The sequence below is a fragment of the Helianthus annuus genome, chromosome 5, assembly GCF_002127325.2.
Source record: "Helianthus annuus cultivar XRQ/B chromosome 5, HanXRQr2.0-SUNRISE, whole genome shotgun sequence".
Classification (NCBI taxonomy): Eukaryota; Viridiplantae; Streptophyta; class Magnoliopsida; order Asterales; family Asteraceae; genus Helianthus; species Helianthus annuus.
Window position 1 is genome coordinate 3,812,329 of NC_035437.2, and position 14,849 is coordinate 3,827,177.

General features: G+C 36.4%; 3 protein-coding genes across 3 annotated transcripts; 2 read left to right on the forward strand and 1 right to left on the reverse strand.

Moving 5' to 3' along the window:
* The first annotated feature begins 340 nt into the window (after positions 1-340).
* LOC110939726 (GLABROUS1 enhancer-binding protein-like) lies at positions 341-1,345 on the forward strand. The gene has a single exon (XM_022181298.2). The coding sequence runs from the start codon at positions 341-343 to the stop codon at positions 1,343-1,345; it is 1,005 nt and encodes a 334-aa protein (XP_022036990.1).
* A 597-nt stretch (positions 1,346-1,942) lies between these two features.
* LOC110939727 lies at positions 1,943-3,262 on the reverse strand. The gene is made up of 3 exons (XM_022181299.2): positions 3,065-3,262; positions 2,479-2,684; positions 1,943-2,399 (listed from the first exon to the last, which is right to left on the reverse strand). The coding sequence occupies exons 1-3, from the start codon at positions 3,200-3,202 to the stop codon at positions 2,138-2,140; spliced, it is 606 nt and encodes a 201-aa protein (XP_022036991.1). The 5' UTR covers positions 3,203-3,262; the 3' UTR covers positions 1,943-2,137.
* A 7,085-nt stretch (positions 3,263-10,347) lies between these two features.
* LOC110939728 (protein HEAT-STRESS-ASSOCIATED 32) lies at positions 10,348-14,583 on the forward strand. The gene is made up of 5 exons (XM_022181300.2): positions 10,348-10,572; positions 12,204-12,395; positions 13,074-13,284; positions 13,392-13,615; positions 14,345-14,583. The coding sequence occupies exons 1-5, from the start codon at positions 10,447-10,449 to the stop codon at positions 14,447-14,449; spliced, it is 858 nt and encodes a 285-aa protein (XP_022036992.1). The 5' UTR covers positions 10,348-10,446; the 3' UTR covers positions 14,450-14,583.
* The last annotated feature ends 266 nt before the right edge of the window (positions 14,584-14,849 follow it).

Sequence of the window (14,849 nt, forward strand, 5' to 3'; positions counted from 1 at the left end):
TGAAACAAACTTATATTTAAGGCTCGAGCTCGTTAAACTTAATCCGATTCAATACTGATAACCGATCTCAAATATCTCACGATCGATTAACACACACACACCCCCCCCCCTCCCCCCCCCCCCCCCCCCCCAACAGCTTACACATCTAGTAAGTTTTGGGCATTTTAAGGCTTCCCATTTGGATGATGCCACACTATTTTACCTCATCTATTGTCGATCTTGTTACCCCTTTTGGATCATTTTTGACCCATCATCGGAATCACCCACTAATTTCTCCACTACACAAACCCTAAATTCCCCACAAACAACCTCAATTACACCCCTTTCTCTCTCACCAACAATGGCCGGATCGGAGAACGAACCCACCAATTCATCTTCCGGTGAAGAAGAAGAAGAAGTTTCATCACAAGGATCCGAATCAGAATCGGAGACCCAACACACCCTTGAAAAAAACCCTCAATTACCCGACCCGAATATCAACAAACCCAGATCCAAAAACCCTATTTCTCCCCTCACACACCCCACCGGAAAACGACCGGTGCCGGAAGCTGAAACCGAAACTGAAAGCAGTGATTTGAAAAGGGTTAAGACGATGACGTCACCGGATGCGAATAACGGTGGTGAAAAGAAGCAGCTTTTTCAGAGGCTGTGGAGTGAAGACAATGAAATTGAGTTGATTCAAGGTATGATTAGCTATGTAGATGAAAAGGGTAAAGACCCTGTTGCAGATGTGAATGATTTTCATGAGTTTGTGAAGAAATCACTTCATGTTGATGTGAATGATCGACAAATGTTGGCTAAAGCTAGAAGGTTAAAGAAAAAGTTTGAAAACAATGTAGCTAGAGTTGTGAAGAATGGGAAAGTTAGGTCGTTTTCGAATCCGCACGAGAAGAGAATGTACGAATTGTCGAAAAATCTATGGGGCGACGAGAGTAACAAGAAAGCGGTTATGAGTTCTTGCAGCAAGAAAGTCAAGGTTAAAGTCAATGCGATGCCGAAGACGAACAAGAGTTGTAAACCGTTGGGTTCGGGTTCGGGTTCGGGTTCAGGTTCGGGCAATGGGGATGTAGGGATTGAGGTGGGCCCGAATGAGGTTGAAGTGAAAGTGGTGCAGCCTCTGCGGTCGGTTGGTGGGTTTGAACCGTTGGATGATATACCGATTACAGATGAGGCGATAATGAACAAGGGGTTGGAGTTGGTAGCGGGTCCGAAGAAAGCTGAGATGGAGGAGAAGTGGAAGAGTCTTAAGGTGCTTGAACTCGAGCATTTTATGAAGAAGATGGATGTTTTGAAAGAGCAAGCGGCGGTTGTGTTGAATGCGATTGCGAATTCTGTTGCCAAATAAGGTACATTCTGATTGTGTGTGTTTAGGAGTTGTTATGCAGGTGCGTAAAGACGTAAAGACGTAAAGGTTAGATTTTGTTATGCGTGTAATATGTTTGTTTGGTATGTTTATGAGCTAGTTTGGTAACGTGAATAATTAACTGTGTCGTGTATGTTTCTGTTAATGAGTATGTATCGTTAACTATCTCCATGCTTGTTTGTGATTAGAGACGCTTGATGACTTTCTATCTACAAGTTCGTAACTTCGATGCCTTCTATACGTTTATCGTTCTAGATCTTCTCTAGTTACTTTAGTTTTTTTATTCGAAAAAGGATAGATAATTAGATCTAGGGCTCACTTTTGGTGTTAGCAAGGGCGAAGGATATAAGGGGCGGGGAGGGGCGCCCGACCCCCCGAACTTTTCGCTCAGCAGTGTTATATATGTGGTTTTCGTATAGAAATTTTTGGGCATATACGTTTTTGACCCCCCGGTTTTATAGAAATTTTTGGGTATATACGTTTTCGACCCCCCCGTCATTCAGGTCAAGCTTCGCCACTGGGTGTTAGGATCAATAACCGTTACACAATAATAGGCGCACGTGACGAAAATCACGTATGTGGTTCAACATTCTTGCTATATAAAGTTTTTGAATTTCGTCTAAATGAAATAACATCCGATACCTGAGAATCAGGTGAAAGGTTTTGAACAAATCATGCTTTTCGACTGATAGAAAACACACAAAAAAAAAAAAAAAAAAATAGATGTAGAAAACTGAAGATATCTAGATGACTGGATCAGGTTAAATTTATGTTTTAAGCAGGTGCCGATGGTGCGGGCTGTTGCATCGGCAACCCTTGTGGGTTCATCACCGGACCATGTGGGTTCAACTTCTTTTCTTCTTTCACAACAGCGGTGGCGGAAATGTAATAAGAAACCGCGAACATGCCATGAATGATGCACGCGATGCCTCCAATGGACAAGTAACGATGGTTTGAAACACCGCATGATTTTCTTGAACTCGAGTTAGCCAAGACTCCAGCAATTAGCATCCAGAATCCAATGATTAGGGTAATCCTGGTACAAAGCTTAATGCATTAGGTACAAGTGATTTATGCAAGTAGTACGTTGTAGTATTAGTATGTGAAATGTGTACCATGAGAGGATGAGTGAAGCCATCGCTAATTGCTTGTTAGAACTGGCACGGTCCATTTCTGGTTTCGACCATACAACGTGGCAGCCGCCAAACAAGTTTGCAATGGCATGCGCAAACGTCAAGAGCACTAAAGCCGCAAACCCTAGTTTAAACGCTTCATAACTTGGATCCCGACACTCAATGATCCATACTCTTAGATTTTGTACCTGCAAAGAACAACACGCACAAGCATTCAATACATATACACGAGAGTTCTTGTGTGACAAGTGTGGTTATTATTTATTAGAGTAAACTTCCGTTTTGCTCCCTGTGGTTTGGTCACTTTAATGGTTTTGCCCCAAACCTTTAAAAATAGCCATTTTACTCCCTGATGTTTTGGTTTTGCTGCCAGTTTGCTCCCTGAGGGGAGCAAAATGGAAAAACAAACAATACGGATGGAGTTAGAGGCGGGGAGCAAACTGGCAAAAAAACCGAAACATCAGGGAGTAAAATGGATATTTTTAAAGGTTTAGAGCAAAACCGTTAAAGTGACCAAATCACAGGGAGCAAAACGGAAGTTTACTCTATTTATTATTAACAAACATACCTTGTTTTGAGCAACCTCACCCTGGATACCAAGAATTCCCGCGGTGAGGTCCATGACTATGATCAACAAACAGACAAATGGTACGATGTATTGACCCGGATGTTGACCATACATTTGAGCGTGAGTGTTCACCGCCATTTTATGCTTGTTGGTAAGGTTAGAAAAGATGGAGGATAGACAAATAGGTTGTGGGCTTTTATAAACATGGATTAAAAGATGAAGAGAAAGAGGGAATAATGAATAAAGTGAATGCAAGGAATAGTGAATGAGGTTGAAGTGCATATGATATGATATGAACATGTTGTAAGCTTAGCTTGTATTCCTTCCATGGCTGAAAAGGAAAGAAGGGTATCTTTTCACCTTCTCCTACCATAAAAAAGTTATTACTTAACCTATTTATACTTTTATAATTATATATATATATATATATATATATATATATATATATATATCCTTTGTTTAGTTTTTATTTAATTTCAATCAAATTATCTTGTTTTGGTGTTACATAATAAAAACTCATTAGTAATTAGTTCATATCTATTATAGCTTTTGTTTAAAACAAATACAACTATTTTCTTTGTAGATTCTATAAGGAAATCCAAAAATAAATGCATATGTTTTCTACTTTTTATAATCCAATCTATCTGTTTTTCGCTTAAATTAGCCATTATAGAATGTTTGTCTTTGTAATAATGTGTGAGAGACGAAGGCGGCGACGACGATAGTAATAGCGTGGACGCCGTACGTAAGGTGTGAGCTTCACGTCTTTTCTCGCAAAGGACTCAGGCGAATCGGTCATGGAATGTTTCATGAATCATCTTTGGTATATAATTTCTTTAGTGAGTATTGTATGATAAGCAAATATATATAAACTCATCTTTAACGTTTGAAAACCCTTAAAAGGTTTTAACTTGAGATTTGGTTTATGAATATGATAAAAAGGAATGTAAAAAATTGAAAACAAAAAGGATACTTGTATCATAGTTTGGATTACCTGTGATCAATGATCATGAATGTCAATCCAAGCTGGTTTTGGTGTACAAATATTCTGCTATGGATTTAGATTTGTCTACGTTGTTTGCTGTCACAGAATTTTCTTACTATTTACGTTTTACATAGTCCTTTCCTTTTCTTTTTCGGGATTGTATGTTATTTTTATACCTTTATTGTTTTTTCCTCTCTACTATGAGAGATCGAATTTCTCCTGCTCTGACTGCAGGAGAGTATTAGGACGTCTGGTATACTCTAACCTCAATAGGTGTTGATCTTAGTTGGCATTTGTTAACGCCCTCATACCGCTCCTAGGGGGTGTTAAGAGGCATTAAAAGTTTCACGTGTTAAGGAGTTAACTAGGAGAGATTTGCACACACATACAACATGCTATATATATGTATTTTAATTAATTTAAGGGACGTTAATGGGAGTTAAATCATTTCCTTGGTGTGAGGTGAAATCAAAGGGGGTAAACTGGGTGACGTGTCGCCTACGTGTAGTTAAGGGGCGTGAAAGTATACCTCATGGCCTTAGAGAGAGTATATTAGTTGAGTTTGTCGTAACACTATGTGTTGTGGGCTTGACTCCAACCACATCCGCATTCAACATCACTAGCCGCGAACACCTTTATGGGAGAGCTCGAAAGGGGTGCACAACACAAGACGTGGTTAGGCTTGAGGGCAACGGGCACCTTTTGTACTTTTTTTAATATGCACCCAATTATATTTGCTTCTCTCAACCTAATACTACAACTCTAATACCCCCCCCCCCCCCCCCTCTTCTTATGGAGAGCAAGTAGAAACTATCGATATGTCATCAATTCACAAATGTGGGTTCAAACACTCCTCTAACTCTGTTATGCTTGTTACAATTGATGGCACTTTAATATTAATTTTCCAATTATTTATTTATTGCTTCCATTTAAAATGATTCCATGGAAATGTGACCAACCTAATGGTGTGGGTGAGGGCGAGGGTGAGAATCGGTGATTAATAGCGCCACAAAAAGCAAGAAAAGTGCAAGAATGCGAAAAAAATGTAATAAGCATTTTTCAGGCTCCTGTAGCGACGAGGGGACGAGCTTGAGTCCTCTACTATACCATCATATTTCCAAGACAAAATGTTGGATGCAAATAAATATATCGTCGAAAATGTTGTCCTCGTGTAACTAAATATATCGTCGAAAATGTTATGCAAATAAGCAACATCTTAGGATATGTGTAATCATGTAACCTGGTAAAATAAAAGAAGCAAGAATACATATCATCAAAGTGTAAGCTTACGAGAAATGAACATACTAAGACTAAATTAGATTATATTTTAATGGATTAGGATCAAATACAAAGGCTCCTAATTGTAAGAAGGGTACAAAGTCTCCTAAAAAAACCCACTACACAAAAAAAAAAAAAAAAAAAAAACTTAAACATTCACCACCACCACCCAAAAACCGAAACCCCCACCCCTCCCCCATCACCCACCAAAAAAAAAAAAAATTCCGAGGGGGTGGGGGTTTAGGTGTTTGGGTGTTGGTGGGTGTTTAGTTTTTTTCTTTTAGGTTTTTGGGGTGGGGGGGGTTATTTTTTTTTTTTTTGGGGTTTTTTTGGTGAGGTATAGTTTTTTTTTTTTTTTTTTTTTTTTTTTTTTTTTTGGGGGGGGGGGGGGGGGGGGAGAGGGTTAGGTTTTTGGGTGGTGGTGGGGTGGGGGTGGATGTTTAGGTTTTGAATGGTGATGTAGTGGGTTTAATTTTAGCCTTTTAGGTTATTGGACACACTTGTCATTCTATAAATCATTCTTACACTTCTTACAATTAGGAGCATTTGTAAAATAACTTGACCCATATTTTAATATATCCAATAATCACAACAAACATGTATTCCAAATTATACAATCTTTATAAATACAATTATTCCATATATTAATAATCAACTTATATATGCATCATAACTTGTACCTTGAGCTTACGGAGTGTTTCAAAAAAAAAAAAAATAGGATTTTCACTTTTAACCCAAACATTTCATATTTTATATTTTAACCCCTTTTCATTTTTTACTTTTAACCCAACGTTTTCTATCTTTTAAAATTTAACACAACACTTTATTATTTACAACTTTCGTACCCCATACTTTTTATCTTTCGCAAGTTTTTCGTTTTACGTTTCGTTCTAAATTTTGCGAGTTAACATGTCGTAGCGTGCATGTGAGGTTCAACGTTTTTGCTCTATTTTTTCATATTTGACAGACAAGTCGCAACGTGTCCATTTTCCACTTTTGAAAAGTTCGCCGCAACAGGCGGGTCGTAGAATTGACTAAGTTATTATTTTCTACGTTTTATGTTTCTGGTTAGCTTCTTCGTATTAAGACCTTGTAACGGCTGTGTGTGGTTCAACGATTTTAGTCAGCTTTTTGTTCAGTGTAATTTTTACCATTTTATCTATTTTATTTTTACGATGTTGAGAGTCGATGCGATTGTGGCATTAGTGCTACTTGGCACGGTTTTACGAACGTTTTTAACCCATTAAATTTTTTACTAATTTTTTGTTTCGGTTTACCCCTATACTTCCTTTACTTAAAAACTATTTTTTACGTGCTTATTTTATGTACGGGTATGTGTAAATATGATTTCTTCTACATTCCGATGTAAACTTTTTATAGACGAGTCAGGTCAAATCAAATACGTTTTCGTTTAAAGAAACCATTTTTACGTGCATATTTCTATGTACGTTTTCGTATAAATTCAAGTTGTTCTACGTTTTGACGTAAACTTTTTTGGAAAATGATTCAGGTCAAATATAATATGTTTTCGTGTTTATTTTATGTACGTTTCGTAAAGTTTGTTTCGAACCGAGTGGAGTCAAATTATGGTTTCTTTTTCTCCCATTTTTTCGAAAGCTCTAATTAATCCCTTTCGATTACATGTGCATATTTTCCTTCATACCCGTTACGTTTTCTTTGTATATGTTGGGTCACATATAGTACGTTATGATTGTTCGATATGAATTCCATTTACTTTATGTTTGATCCAATCACAATGCTTATACAAGTAACACTGAGTTCAACTGGATACGTTGAAATGTGTGTTTTCATATGGTTAATGCATCATATAACGTCTGGACTAATCCATTCAATGTTTATCTAGGACTCGCACGTTATGTTAAACCTGTCAAACGGGAAAATAGATGATGTAAAAACATTCACCCACACATGCATGTTGCGTCATGTTAACTCGCAAAATTTAGAACGAAACGTAAAAAAGTTAAACAAAAGACGCACGTTGCGATGTGTTAAGGCACAAAATTTAGAACCAAGCATAAAGCGAAAAATTTGTGGAAAATGAAAACTGTAAAGGACCAAAGTTGAAAGTAAAAAAATTGTGAGGATAAATTGCAAAAGATAAAAAGTTTTGTGTTAAAAGTAAAAAAACAAATAGTTTTAGGCTAAAAGTAATTTATGAAATACTTTTGGGTGAAAAGTAAAAAAAATCAACTTTTTTTTGGAAACCCCCAAAGCCAAGGTTACGACAACCCGATGACGATTGTGTGACATTAGTACTATTTGACACCGTTTTACGCCCCGCCGCAACGCGGGGTGTACTTTGGAGGGTTTTCAAAGAAGAAATGGTTATGCATATGGTTGTTGTAACCTTGGCTTTGGGGGTTTTCCAAAAAAAATGTTTTTTTTCACTTTTCACCCAAAAGTATTTCATAAATTACTTTTAACCCAAAACTATTTGTTTTTTACTTTTAACCCAAAATTTTTTATCTTTTACAATCTATCCTCACAACTTTTTCTACTTTCAACTTGTCCTTTTTAGTTTTCATTTTCCGCAAATTTTTCTCTTTATGCTTGGTTCTAAATTTTGTGACTTAACACATCGCATCGTGCATCTTTGGTTTAACGTTTTTACGTTTCGTTCTAAATTTTGCGAGTTAATACAATGCAGCGTGCGTGTGTAGGTGAACGTTTTTACATCATCTATTTTTTTTAGAAAAACGTGTTAATATAGGAACATAATATTTAACCCGAAATCTTTTGATGTCTTTCAGGGCAAACAAAGGGTAGGGTTATTTACTTATTTTATTTACTAGTAGGATGTCCGTGTAATGGGGCGGGGACGACACTTTAATAAAGTGCTTTCATTAACCTTTTACCTTCTCCGTAATTTTAATAATCCAATATAACGCGTTATAAGATTATGAATATATTGTTGCAAAATGTTTTATACTATCCATGTTTTGATAAAAGTTTTGTTAATAATCGAACGGGCAAAATAAAAATGATTTTTTTTCTTAACTGTGATGAACCGAACTGATAGGTCCGAATAGGTAAATTATGAATTAATGTACTAGTATTCTTTTTGCAGGTTTCTCGACTTTCAAATATAAATTCTGTAAACGAAACTGTATTCTCAATGTAGAACTCTTTCAGTATTGTACGCTATATCAAGCGCCAGTTTTGGCCGATACCTTACAACTGAACCAATATCGTCAGAACAACATCGGTTTCCGTATTCGTTTTTATGGTTTTCGATCAATCATTGCCATCACCTCTTTGGTGGGGTGGTAGAGGTTTTGTGCTTCTTGGGGAGAGACCATGGTTCAATTCCCGACATGGGGTAAATTTGGTGTAATTTAGAAGTAGGGATTATGTAAACTTTTCCGTTCACAAAAAATTGCTACACGATTGCCGAGGTTGTACCGATGGTATGACAATCTAATTGATACCTGACCTAAAGCCCACTTTGTAAATCACTAGCCCATTAGGCTATGTGTAGTTGTAACACTACATAACCCCCTTTTGTGGGGGTTATGTGACAAATGACAAAAAAATGCAAGAGAGGGTTATGAGGGATTATATCACTACGGTGGGTAGTGGTAACACCACATACTCATCATTACTCAATTATTATTTTTTATTTCTCATTTAATATCTAAATTTTTAAAATTATGTATAACCGTTATTTATTTTATAAAATTATATATAACCTTTTACTCATCCGAAATCAGTTCCTAAAAACATTGGACCGTGAACCGGCGTAGGAACGAAACAGTCTTTTATTAAACGTTCATTTGTGGCTTCATGGTCACGCACAACATATTCCCTCCTCAAGAACGGGCGCGGAGGAGAACGATTAACCTGTTGCATGGCTTGAATCGTAAGGGCACATACTCATAATCGCTTCTTCTTCCTCCACGGTTTCATCATAGGAGAGATCGATGAACGAATCTTCCGATGGAGGCGAATACATTGCAAAGAGTATTTTTTGTGAGATTGTTGGATGTAGGAGGATGGATTTTATGTGAGGTTTTTTTTGTTTAAATTAATAAAGAGTATGTGTGTGTATATATAGATTTAGGAAATTAATTTTTTTTGTTCTATTTGACCATTTCAATGGTCAAAAATATTGGAACCATCAAAATTTTCACATTATAACTTTCGCAAAGTTGTAGGGGTATAGCGTCTATCGGGGCGGTGTTTGGTGGCGCCATAAGGTACTATAGAGGCCTTTGGCGTTATATCACCTTCCACTACGGAAGCAATTGACACGTACGGTAAGTTTAACAAGTAGTTGTTAAAAAATGTAAAAAAAACATCTTACCTGTTTATCTATGAAACTGACTTCTACTTAATTTAGAAAAATATTCAGAAAGAAAAAAACTAAAAATTGATGATCATGTCTTCTAACATTTACTTAAGAGTTAACTTTTATTTTGCTCCCTATGGTTTAGTAATTTTAACGGTTTTACTCCAATACTTTAAAAATAGTCATTTTACTCCCTGATCTTTCGAGTTTGTCGCCAGTTTGCTCCCTGGCTCTAACTCAGTTAAAACGCTCAATTAAGTAGGGGTATTTCGGTAGTTTACTCCCTAGCTCTAACTCAATTAAAACGTTTAGTTAAAACTCGTGGTAGTTGTGGTCGGCAGGTGGTGGTGGATGGTTGTGGCCGGCAGGTGGTGGTGGATGGTTGTGGCCGGTAGAAAGAATGGTTGGAAAGATGAGGATCAGAAAAAAAAAATTACTTATATACATGTAAATAAACAAGTTTATAGGTTTATTTAGGTGAAAAGACTTACATGTCCTTGCTTTTATCTATAAAATTACCAAAATACCCTTCTAGTTAATGGATTTTTTGGATGGAGTTAGAGGCGAGAGCAAAATGACGATAAATTAGAAAAATCAAAGAAAAAAATAGTTATTTTTAAATTATTTGGGCAAAACCGTTAAAATGACTAAGTCACATAGAGCAAAATCAAAATTAACTCTTTAAAAAGAAAAAAAACTAAGAATTGATGATCATTTCTTCTTCTAACATTTTCTAGAACCCGCTTCCCAGCTTTTTCTACCTGCTTCTATCCATCATCATCGTGAATATTCAGCTGAAGGTGATCGATCATGGCGGTTTACCGATGGAAAACCTTCGCAGAGGACGAAGACCGACCCGATAAACCTCGCAGGTTCGGTGTAACGGAGATCCGCGGCCCAAATCACACCTCCCTCTTCTCTCACACCTTGCTTCAGGTCTCCATTTCATCATTCATTTTTCCTTCCATTAAATTTAATCATTTCTGTCTTTCGTGCATAAATTTATTATTTATTTACAGTCAGATCACGATAACTAGCTCCATTTCAATATCCTTTTCGTCATTAATTATTTGTTTAGCTGAATAAATCGTAATTATTTTGTTAGTAACAGTAACGGTATGGTCTGGTACTGTTAAAAGTTACGATGTAGTACCGATGAAATTGAGCTAAATTCAAAACCGAATACAGTACCGAATATGTTTGGTCGGTACTGGTATGGTACGGTACCCGTATGCCTGAAATTTATCATCCTGTATTAATTCTTGTGAAGAGTTAATTACTGTTTTTAAAAATTGCGATTTCAGTCCCTGTGGTTTCACTTTCGTAACCATTTCAGTCCCTGTACTAACAAAATAAATGGATTGAAATGGTTACGAAAGTGAAACCACAGGGACTGAAATCGCAATTTTTAAACTAATGGATTGCAATAGTGATTTTTGACAAACCACAGGGATGAAAATAGTAATTAACTCTTCTTGTGAATGAATAAACTTGATTACAAGGCCTTGGTATTTAAAGACTAAACATCCTAGACTCCTTCGAATTCTCTTGCTCAAATACTAAACAATACTTATCTAAACAATTGTGGTTTATCAAAATTTTGGATTTAGTTTTTAGCTTTCTAAAACTACATAGATGGTCCCTGTGGTTTGCACCTTTTAACGCATTTAGTTCCTAGCTTTTTCAAAAAATACATGGATGGTCCCTGTAGTTTGCACTTTGTAACGCATTTAGTCCCTAACTTAGACATGCTAAAACCTTTAGATTTGTTGGCTGAGGACTAAATTTGTTACAAAGTGCAAACCACAGGGACCATCCGTGTACTTCTGGAAAGTAGGAACCAAATCAAAATTTTGGAAAACCATAGGGACCATCCATGTACTTTACTCAAACAAATAATAATAAAACTAATACTTATAGATAATTCAATTAATAATTAAATACCTTTAATTATTATCTTACTCGTTTAGTAATTCGACTTTAGATCTCCTCCTCTAGACCTCCCCCTGAGATCGTCCGTACCTCCCTTGTTGATGCTGTAATTTTATCACATCTCTGGTAGGGTTTTTATAACTATACTAGATAATAGATTGAGCTCCTTGAAGCTCTTTTTATAACATGATGCGTGATTTAAATTTTAGAGTTAAATGCCATTTTAGTCCCTGTGGTTTGGGCCATTTTGCCAGTTTAGTCCAAAGGTTTCATTTTTCGTCTGTGGGTCCAAAAAGGTTTCATCGTTGCCATATTAGTCCATTGGGTTAACTTCATCCATTTTTTTGTTAACGAGAAGGGCAATCCGGTCATTTTATATGGCCGAATTGCCCTTCTAGTTAACAGAATTACATATAAAATGACCAAATTGCCCTTCTCGTTAACAGAAAAAATGGATGAAGTTAACTCAGTGGACTAAAATGGCAACGGTGAAACCTTTTTGGACCCACATGCGAAAAATGAAACCTTTGGACTAAACTGACAAAATGGCCCAAACCACAGGGACTAAAATGGCATTTAACTCTAAAATTTAATACTGTTTCTCTAAGAAATACTTGTTTCACTGGTGGGAACAGGATATGATGGAGTCAATGGGTCAGTTTGTTGATGGTCTAAAGTTTACAGGAGGCTCTGAAAGTTTAATGCCAAAATCATTCATTAAAGAAGCAACAAAATTGGCCCATGAACATGATATATATGTTAGCACTGGTGATTGGGCTGAACACTTGTTACAAAAAGGTTCATCTTCTTTTATAGAGTATATAGAGGTAAGTAAGTTACTAGGGTCAAAAGTGTCTTTTCACTTAGTGGATTTATCCATTTGAGTCCTTGTGTTTTAGTGGTTTTAACCATTTGAGTCCAAAATCAAAATGTGTAACGCCCTGATTCCCTAGACGCTTTTTTTATAGCCATTTGAGTCCTTTTGAGTCCAATTTTTTTTTTTAATAAAATTGGACTCAAACCGTTATAAAATGAACAAAATTGGACTCAAAACGTTATAAAATAAAGAGTTAATTACTGTTTTCGTCCCCGTGGTTTGTCAAAAATCACTATTTCAGTCCATTAGTTTAAAAATTGTGATTTCAGTCCCCGTGGTTTCACTTTCGTAACCATTTCAGTCCCTGTGGTTTCACTTTCGTAACCATTTCAATCCATTATTCTGTTAAGTACAGGGACTGAAATGGTTACAAGGTGGACTGAAATGGTTACGAAAGTGAAACCACAGGGACTGAAATCGCAATTTTTAAACTAATGGACTGAAATAGTGATTTTTGACAAACCACAGGGACGAAAACAGTAATTAACTCTAAAATAAATGACTGGGGACTCAGGGCGTTAAACTTTTTGATTTTGGACTCAAGTGGTTAAAACCACTAAAACACAGGGACTCAAAAAGTAATTTACTCATAATTTAATGTCTTAAATAAGTTGTATTGCTGTTATAGGAATGTAAGCAGCTGGGATTTGATACAGTTGAGCTAAATACGGGCTCGCTCGAGCTGCCTGAAGAAACTCTGTTGAGATACATACGGTTGATTAAGAGCCACGGGCTTAAAGCCAAGCCTCAATTTGCTGTGAAGTTTAATAAGGCTGATATTCCTCCAACGCGTGCAAGAGCGTATGGTGCTTATGTTGTTCCAACGCCTCGAACGTCTGGTACGAGTCTAATTCGTTCCCATGTTTTAATTTACTGTTATGTTCTATACTCGCGAGAAATGAATTAACGCAAAGATTAATACGTTGGAAATGTACTTAAAATGCAGAACGTGTAGAAGACGTTGATTTATTGATCAGAAAGGCTGAAAGATGTTTGGAAGCTGGAGCGGATATGATAGTAATCGACGCTGAAGATGTTTGTAAGTACGCTGATTCGGTTAGGGCCGATATTATAGCGAAGGTGATTGGGCGTTTAGGAATCGAAAAGACCATGTTTGAAGCTTCAAATGCCAAAACATCTGAGTGGTTCATTAAGCAATATGGTCCCAATGTACTTACTTTCCCTTCAAATTGCAATCTCTTTAGATTACATTTATAGAAAAAGTGTATCGTACAAAATGCCTTAACGTACGAGTGTACGCTATGGCAAGTTCGCACGTTATAACCCTAGAAAGGAAATCTCGCATGTTGTAAAAAAACCAAAGATCGCATGTTATAAAAAAAAGTTCGCATGTTAAAAAAAAAGAGTTAAATGCCATTTTAGTCCCTGTGGTTTGAGCCATTTTGCCAGTTTAGTCCAAAGGTTTCATTTTTAACCTGTGGGTCCAAAAAGGTTTCACAGTTGCCATTTTAGTCCACTTGGTTAACTTTATCCATTTTTTCTGTTAACGAGAAAGCCAATTCGATCATTTTGTATGTAATTCTGTTAACTAAAAGGGCAATTCAGCCATATAAAATGACTGAATTGGCCTTCTCGTTAACAGAAAAAATGGATGAAATTAACCCAGTGGACTAAAATGGCAACTGTGAAACCTTTTTGGACCCACAGGTTAAAAATGAAACCTTTGGACTAAACTGGCAAAATGGCCCAAACCACAGGGACTAAAATGGCATTTAACTCTAAAAAAAAATAAAATTCGCATGTTCAAAAAAAAATCGCATGTTGATACTGCATCTTGTGTGCAGCGTATGTTAAGGCAATTTGTACAATAACCGGCCTCTACATTTAGAACTGTATGGTTGCTGATATATATCTTTTTCTTTTCTAATTTATTTACAGGTTAATCTTTTTGTAGATCATTCTCAAGTGCTGGACTTGGAGTGTCTCCGAGGGCGTAACCTGGGAAAGAACCATAAATCGGTTCTTGATTCCTGGTTTTTATAGTTAAAAAGTTTGTCAACATGTGGTGGTTATGGTTGTGAAACTGTTGTTTTTGTATTTCTGTCCAATGTGTCATGTGTGTGTGCTAAGAACAGTTAATAACAGAACATGGATTTTCCTTGTCTCATTTTGTTTTTTTAGGCTGTCAACATGTCATAGCAAAAAAAGCTCACCTCTTTAATATCCGTTTTTTTTTTTTCACAATAATTGTACAGTTTTTTATCTGTAACGGGTCAAATGTGTTAAGTCAGAAGAATTAACTATACATTAAACGGGATATACATTAAACGGGTCATATGGATAGTTTTTTTATCTGTAACGGGTCAAATGAGTTAGAAGATTTAACTAAATGGGATATACATTAAACGGGTCATATGGATCGGATGGTGTTGATAGACATAGC